The sequence below is a fragment of the Chelonia mydas genome, chromosome 1, assembly GCF_015237465.2.
Source record: "Chelonia mydas isolate rCheMyd1 chromosome 1, rCheMyd1.pri.v2, whole genome shotgun sequence".
NCBI lineage: Eukaryota > Metazoa > Chordata > Testudines > Cheloniidae > Chelonia > Chelonia mydas.
In genome coordinates, this window is record NC_057849.1 from 33,233,279 (window position 1) to 33,242,351 (window position 9,073).

At 39.5% G+C, this 9,073-nt stretch overlaps 1 protein-coding gene across 1 annotated transcript; it reads right to left on the bottom strand.

Annotated features, from left to right (window-relative positions):
* Positions 1-292: 292 nt before the first annotated feature.
* MMP7 (matrix metallopeptidase 7) lies at positions 293-6,757 on the bottom strand. The gene is made up of 6 exons (XM_007057356.4): positions 6,486-6,757; positions 4,201-4,424; positions 3,949-4,097; positions 1,684-1,809; positions 1,067-1,228; positions 293-406 (listed from the first exon to the last, which is right to left on the bottom strand). Exons 1-6 carry the CDS (start codon positions 6,591-6,593, stop codon positions 384-386), a joined length of 792 nt encoding a protein of 263 aa, XP_007057418.2. The 5' UTR covers positions 6,594-6,757; the 3' UTR covers positions 293-383.
* Positions 6,758-9,073: the final 2,316 nt, after the last annotated feature.

The window sequence follows — 9,073 nt, forward strand, 5'->3', positions numbered from 1 at the left end:
AGTCTGGGTATGTACAGGGCAGGGAGCGGGAGAAGGGAGTGGGCTGGGAACAAGGAGCCTAAACTATGGAGTTAGATGCACTTCAAGCACCCAACTGAGAATTTTGTCCTGTGTATATGTATTGTACATACAGGAGTCACTGAACCCATCAGTGATATGCAGCCCACCTGAGTTTAGGACAGAATGTAGGATGGCAGAATAGTGCTGAGAGAATTTTTATTTTCACAGAAACTACTGAATAAATTTAAAGAGGTTTTCAAATCTCAGTAAATGTAACGGAGCAGAAATTTTCTTCAAACATTTGCCATTTTAATTCACGGAAGAAATAAAACGAAACATTTCTGGTGTGAATTCTTCATTCTTTTTAAACACACCAGGGTTCTTTAGAAGTTTTCACGTTTGCGGCCTGTGGAATAGAAATATGGAAACATTAAGGTATTTGTTTAAGAGACAAAATACAGAGAAATATGTACCACGATCGGTGTCCCTTTGTGAAGTATTCCATAGAAGGGAACGTCCACACACAGGTGCCGCGGGCAAGATTTGCTCATTGGTTTAGGGCACGGTTTTGCCACTGTAACACAGAGTGAGTAGTACCTGACTCCATGAGCTGTGAAGTGAGGGCCAGATTCTGCCATACTTACATGGAGCAATCTCTCATTCAGCAAGTAGTCCTACTGACTTCAATGGCCTGTTTGGCAAAGCAAGGTACTACTCAGTAGTAGAAGGTTAGCAGAATGTCATCCTCATTGATTTCTGCAAGGCACTGGTGTGTAGGGAACCCATAGTCTGCCAGGATCTCCAACTCCATTAGCTTTTGTTGCAATATGGAGACTCCATTGCTCTCAGACTCCAGAAAGGGTAGGTGGGAGGTATAAAGTGAATTATGTTGTCTTGGTCTAAATTTTGATACCCTTATATTGAATAGTACCTTACGCTGAGAGTAGGCCATTCAAATCAATGGGCTGTTTGCTGAGTAAGGTACTTCTCAGTGTAAAGTGTGGCAAAATCTGTCCCTTTGTTGGTAATTTTTTATATCAAAATTAACATCTCACACTGAAATTACCATATAATTTCTGAATTCCTTGTCTGTCATCAGCTGGAAGGCTGAAGGTATTTGGGTCCCAGTAGCGATAGATAGGATACATCAGAGCACCTTGAACATTTGAATGACCCAGTCCCAAAGAATGACCAAATTCATGTGCAGCAACAAGGAACAAATTTGTTCCTAAAATATAGAAAAAAGGAAAAAATAGTTAACATATAATGGAATAGAGCATCACAAGCAGGGCAATTCGCATCTTTCTTTCCATTGTGATGAAATCCAATAAGTTTAATTTATTTTTACCTGCTCTCCCATTTAATTACAATATGTATGTCCACATGTTTTAGGAAGAATATTGCAGAGCCCAGGAAAGGGAGTCAGGAAACCTGAAATCTGTTCCCGACTCACCTTTTGGCAATTGTTTTGGGCTCACCTTTTGATCATGAGCAAATCACTTAAACCTTCTGTGCTTCATCTACAAAAAGAGGATAATATTGCTTGCCCACCTTTGTAAAGTGCTTTGAGCTCCTCAGGCCCTATATGCCTATTATGGTAGGTAAATATAAGTATGTTGCAAAGATCAGGGTTTTGTTTAGAAGGAGCTGAAATTGTTGTGATAGGTACATGGAATACTTTACCTATATGATCTTGTGACCACTTCTCACCCTCATCAAAGTGAGCATCTCCTCCTAACCCTGAGCCAGGTGCAAATGCATGGGCCAGTGTTCCCCCTCTTCCATCAAAGGGGGATGAGTCGCCATGTGCTGCATGTGAAAAGAAATGAATATGTCGTCAATTGGCAGAATGATGCATTTTAAACATTGAATTCTACATCTTGAAGTTTAGAGTTTGCTTTTATTAATTGTAGATTACATTACATTATAAATTACTCTAAAACAATGTTAAGCTTGCAAAGTCAAGCACTCAAAAGGTAGGAAATGCCATACTTAAGATTGCCTATGCAATGAATTCAGCTCCTGTGTCTACATTATGGTACTGTTTTTAATTAGATGATTGTATACTATTTTTCCCTCACAGGACCTCTGTGTTATTGAGGACATGTCCTCAGAAATGGCTGAATCAGCTTATCGAAACTTTACAAAAAAGTTCAGCCTGAGGCTGACACCCAGCAAGAAAATGTCTGAATGGTTTAAGTTTTGCAAAGTTATAAGCATCTGAAGGTCCTATAATGGACAGTTTCGGGCAATGATAATTATAGATAATGCCATCTGCACCACTTGTAATACATGAAGTGAATGATATCAGTAACCACAGCTTTGAAAAACTGAGCATCTCACTTGGTACACTGATTTGGTGTATCTTTTGTTAGATTCTCCTATAACAGTGTGCGGGATGTCCAGACCCTTATCCAGAGGTTGGCTGGAAAAGGTTGACTCTCCTCCTCTGCCTATAAGAAGGGCTACAGTTTCTTGCTGGAGTGCAAGGATTTTCAGGATAGTTGTGAAAAATTCATCACCCGGAAGACACTGTAAGATTACTGTGTTATTGGATGTTTGGGGATGAATCTCTAAGGGATTGGCTACACTTAGAATGCTGCAGCTGTGCCACTGTAGTGCTTCAGTGGAGACACGACCGATGTCGATGGAAGAGGTTCTCCCATCAGCGTAGGTACTCTGCCTCCCCAAGAGGCAGCAGCTAGAGCTCTGCATGGGTACAAATTTATATCTGCTGATGCGGCATTTGCGGATATAAATCGGTATCCGCGGAAGGGCAGGGCTCTCCCGGGAACTGCAGTGGCGAAAGGAGCAGAACATGGGGCCGCCGCTCCCAGGAGCCAGCGGGGCACCAGCAGCTGGTTGCACTCTTGTGTTCAGGTGGCACCCTCCCCACCCCCCCGAGACAGGAGACGCAGAGAGCGGCGTGGAAGGGACAGAGGCACGGCTGGGGGCGGGGCTGGGGGTGGTACAGCCACGCTGGAGGAGCTGCCGGTGTGGGGCGCTGGCTCCTGGGAACAGCGGCCCCACGTTCTGCTCCTTTCACCGCTGCAGTTCCCGGGAGAGCCCTGCGGTTCCGCAGATGCCCGATTTATATCCACAGATATAAATTTGTATCCACACAGGGCTCTAGCGGTAGCTAGGTCAATCAGAGAATTCTCCTGTTAACCTAACACTGGTCTACAATGGTCAGAATAGCTGCCTCTCACACCACTGAGGGACATAGCTATACCAAAGCAAGTACCTAGACAAGGCCTAAGAGGAGAACTAGCACTGAGATGGGAACCAGAGTGCGTGTGTGTTTGTGTGGGTGTGCATTTGTTCTTCCTCTTTCAGACTTCTTGGAAGTGAGACACTCTTTAGACCTGTGCCTTGGGCATGGCTAAAACACACCACACCCTGTGCCTTTGCTTTGGACTACAGTGGAAAGAAGCCTTGCTGTATTTGTGTTTGGCTCTAAAAAGGCAAAAAATCTATGTTTCTGTTTTACAATGAGGCATGTGACCAAGATGTCTAAACCCCACACAGGCATGCAGAATCCTTGCTTGCTCACAAATACGAGTAATGTTCATGGCAGAGGAGTATGTTTACAATCAAATAAGATATTATTTTCCTCATTTTACAGTTCAAATTCCCAAGGGATTTTTGTGATGGTTGATCAGTTAACATTGATACCAATATAATATAAAATAATATTGATAGCAAATATAATATAAATATTTATATTTGTTATCAATGTTATATATAAAATCAATGCCTTCCTTGAGAGGCTGCTATACTGACCATATATTTTATCTCACAGAACAAGATAAAAATTGGATACGCTGAGAATGAAAATATTTGTTCACTCTTCAATCTTTGGCTACGAAAACGCGTAAGCTTTCAAAGCATAGCTTCATCTTTAAATAAAATGTAATTCATGGATTCTTAAAAATCCAGCTGCCTCACCACCATGTGCAAAACGAATCAGGATATCTGCTTCTCTCCTGGCAACTTTTTGAAACTTCAGTGGAGTCACATCACTCCACACCTTAAAAGCCTTTTGTATTGCTTTCTCCACCATAAAACGAGGCAGATCAGGTGTATAGTTAAGGATCCTTTTGGCAACACAAGAAAATAAAATATTGTCATTTTAAGATATGGAATAATATGGCATCATTAAAAGAAAACAAAATACACAAAAAGTGAAATATAACCAACCTGTAAGTCAACAAATTCTTCCTCCATCTTGGATTTCCTGGAAATGTGCTGTAATCTAATACATCGGGGATGCCACACCTTGGCTGATCCATCATTTCCTCCGTTTCTGAATTAAATTTTCCTGTTACAGTCAGGTGGAAAAATTTCTGCATCTCTTTAATTTTCTCTTCTAAGGTACGGCCACCTGCTTTATTAATGGATGGAAAGAACCTGTCAAGGTAATTCTGAAAATAAAAAGAAACATTGGACTCAGGGTGTATCTCCAGTTGTGTTTTTCTTATATTTTTAAGAATCAACTTGTCAACCAGTATAAGATCCAGATGATCCTTGGGTATACTTATACTACTGCACCCATAGAAACCCACATAGAAAAATCTGTCATAACAGGGAAACAAGTTAGACAGATATGAGGGCACTTTTCCAATATATGTGAACAAAATAAAAATGTAGATTGATGTTAAAATATTCACTACCTTTCTCCTTTGAGAATTGTGTACTTACTTCATCTTACTTCACATCCGTATGCTTCAGGGCTCTATTCTGGTTTCTCTTATGAAATACACGAAGGGGTTCTGTGCAGCTATCGGTTGTGGTATTACTTGTAAATGTCCAGGGGGTCTGATTCTCATTTACACTAAGGACCTTTCATAATACCAGACTGGCAGTGTAAAGGGACATTAAAATGAGTGTAAATTTATACCCATTTTCAGATCCCTTTACATTACAAAGTGGTGTAAAAAGGCATTGGTGTAAAAAGGTGTAAATGAGAAATGGATGCCTAGGTTCTTATACCTGGAAAGGTTCATGCACAAGCAGTTACTCAAATGCAGGGCTTATGATTCCTTACAAATGAACATCAAAAGATGTCATTTGCAACTAGGTTCTCAATGAACTTCTTAAAAAGGAACAATTAGACGATCAATCACTAATGTGCAAAGAGGGAGAGTTTTAATTTAAAAAAAAAAGCACTATACACTTGACCTGGGATATATGGACTTCCCAGAAAATTATCGGGAACCAAGCAGTATTTTTGGCTTGAAAATAGATAAGAGTAAGAGGAGGTGGACGGTAGGATCAAAGGATCATATTGTTTGTACTTAATAAAAAATAATAATAAATCATCATTCATTGTGACAATTTTTGATAAACATTACTGTGAAATCATCCTGTACCTTTTTATATGATGGGTCTTACCAGAAGGAGAGGGTTTGTGAGAACTGTGGACTCCTCAAGGATATTTTTTAGCATAAGTTTTACTCCACAATAAATTGAAATCACCTATCCTAAAACTCCCCCAACATTTTATTTGTGGTGGTGGTGTTACTTTATACTCTAATCATGGATAATTATAACATCTTTTTTTCACACTTCAATCTACCACTTTCAAGTGCTCTGAAACAGCCTTCCATCTCTCCATAATACAGATTAAATACACAGAGGAAGCCTTGCCCAATAATAGCAAGACACTGAAGCAAGTGGTCCTGTTTATTTTAATGGGAGTTCACTGGGCATTAGAATCTAGAGAATAATCCAATCAGTGTGGTGTATATAATTAGTCTTGCCTCTTCTCAAAGAAGTATGAGCACTGGATACAACTATGGTTAGATGCATCTAAAATAGTTTATTCCATTATTATTAAAATATTATTTTTATCTTACTGAAATATTATATATGTGTATAATACACACCCACACGTACATCAAATTAATCCTTAATTTGGCCCATTGGTTTTAGAGACTTCATTTTCTTAGAATTATTTCATATATATATAATTATTGTAAGCTCCTTTGAAAGTCTCACTAGATGACTGTCCGTATCTTTAGATACCTAAATATCTTTAATACCTGGCCCTAATTCACTTTTGCAATTTCACTTTGGGGCTTTCAAAATTTTTACATTATGCCTTCTAGTTTTTGTGAACTGACTTGTAACAACTACATAACACCAAGGTAAAAATAAAATGATGTCACATGCTCTCTGGAAAGAAATATTATAATTAGGATTCAGAGTAGCAGCCGTGTTAGTCTGTATTCGCAAAAAGAAAAGGAGTACTTGTGGCACCTTAGAGACTAACAAATTTATTTGAGCATAAGTTTTCATGAGCTACAGTTCACTTCATCGGATGCATTCAGCTGTAGCTCACGAAAGCTTATGCTCAAATAAATTTGTTAGTCTCTAAGGTGCCATAAGTACTCCTTTTCTTTTTGCGAATAATTAGGATGTAAACTTAAAATGGAAATGCAGCATATTCACAGTTCACCCTTACAGCCCCACTCACGACATACCTGTAAACGCTTCAGGTCTTCAGAGCTCGGTGGCGCTGTCTTAAGTGGAACCGGGAGAGCAAGACTTCCAGGCAGGAAGAGTGCAGCACAGAGTAGGATGTATCTCATAGTGTTATCAAATGATCTCTGCTAAAAAGAGAAAATCTTAGGTCTTCTGTGTCTAATGATCACAGCTATAATGCTTATATAGGCCCTTACTGCCACGTGTGGTAATAGATTGCTTGAGTCATTTTTAGGCTTCCTCTGTGGTTTTGTTATTTTTGGTAACAATTCTAAAGTGTCTTTATTCCAAAATGTAAATGAAGAAACATTAACTAAATCTTTTTGTTGACAGCACAGCTGATGTCACACTGACGGAGCAGGCGGCCAACTTTCTTTATCTCCCCGTTCATGGGATTCAGGTGCTAAAACCACAGGGGCACAGGGAAGTTAGCTTTCTTAACGTCAGTCAATAAATATGCTTAGTGTACAATCTCAGCTTCCCAAAATTTTCTTCGTGCCATTAACACACATTGCAACACTCTTCTGGCTTGATACTCTGCATGTATTGATGGACTGTGGAGGACGTGACTAAATGAGTGTTAGTGCCATGTGAGTGAAATCACTTAAAACTACATACTTTGTGATACCCGCCACTGTAAAAGTTTCTGTTTAAGTTTTCTGGCCCAAATTCTGATGTCAGTTACCTTGAAGTTATTGAAAATCCAGAGTAAATTTACTGAAGTTAGTGAGGTGTTTCCAGATTTGAGATCAGAATCTGGCCCCTTCTATACGTAGGAAGGTTATGGGGCATCTCAATGTCTTTTTCCTTCAAATCTGGTGGGCTCTGATGAGCCAATCTCTATAATGGATTATAAAATAAAGGGGCTAGAACTATCCTATGGTATGCATGTGAAAAAAACAGATGCTTATATGAAAGAGTAAGGAGCCATACTCAGTTACGCAGGTGCAGCCTTGTGGATTTCAGTGAGGTAGCAGTAGTATAAATGAGAGCAGAGCTGGGCAAAAGCCGTTTATCTGGTCTATGGAGCCACACTCTGGCCTCATTTGCACTCCATGGAATTCTACAGAAAACAATGGATTTATTGCACAGGGTACTTCTGTGTTTCACAGTGGGACTACTCACATGCATAAAGTTAAGTATGTATAACTGTAGGAGAGAGGCCTTAGGGCCCAGTTCTACTCTGACTGAAGTTAATAGAAAGACTCCTGGGCCTGAGCTGTGCTTTGGCACAATTGAGAAAGGGATGATAGGTAAAAGATGGAAGTCCACCACTTTGTGTTCTGCCAATCTTGGACTATCAGGGGCATGATCTGGTTCCTCATATAAATCAGAGAAATTCCAAGGTCATTATCAGCTAACACTAGTTAGAGCAGCCCCCAGGCTGCTCTAACCTGGGCAAGGGCCAAAGCTGAACCAGAGAATCAGGGAGCCATAACCAGCTCACTAACACCCCCTCACTCTGCTGCGCTCAACAGAAACTGGGCAATGCAGGAAGTCTGGCCCCACATCAGGAAATTTCAACCTCAGAGGTGAAAGTTATTGAAATATTGAAAACTATAGGATGTTAGACTAAAAGTTCTTGTGTAATATTAATTCTTGTGGCTTCTCCTTCCACACAATGAAGCAGCATAATACTATATAAAAAAAATCTCACGATCTTATCAACTAAAGGTTCATACCTAGGACCTTTACTCAGGTAAGTAATCGTTCTGTGAAAAACAATGCTTAGTTAGCTCTTGTAGAATAATCCCACGGACTGAGAAGGGAATTTTTGTGCTGTGGGCAAAAGTGCCTCTCAGTATTTCACAGTGAAACTAGGAACTATGTATCATATCTGATATGACGACTTCTGTATTTTGCCTTTCAGTGTTTTTAACATTCAGTCGGGTGAAAAAGTGAAGTAGAACCAAGTGATTCATTGTTGAATGGTCACTGGTCATTGCTCTTGTAAGGGAAGATTGAGCTGGGTTCTGAATAAATTTATTTTAGGCAACACTTGAGCCTGTCCTTAAATGAAGAGTTCAAGATTCACTCAAGTGTGTTGGCTGATGCCCAGAAGAGAGAATTACCATATAAAGTCATGAAATCATGAGAGAAGTTTTCTTTGGCCCACTTATGAACTTTATTATTACTGTATATCTGCTATTACAACAAGACTCTTTTAGTTTCTTTTGATAGATAAGACATTCAATCCCTTTTGCTGAGTATTTAGCCTGATTTAAATATTTTTTCATATCTGTGTTTATTAAGTTCACCAGGAAAAGCTACTGTTCACATTTTTATTTATGAAAAGAATGGCAATTTATGAAAGATATATGCAGAATCTGCTCCTACATTCTAATGCTTCAGGAAGTTTTGCATTGAGCAAAACCTCCATTCACCTTCCAGCCTCAATTCTATACCTCTCGAATGACAAATTTGCTGTCCCCTCACTTTTATTGCTGAAGATCACTTACATTAGAAATGAAAAGGAGGTTAGAAGAAGAGTTGATTACACTAATCACATAGCATTTTAAGTGTCCAGCATGAATAATATTTTTGTGTCCCTCATTTTGGTCTTTGTCACGTACTTGGGCCTTGGTAA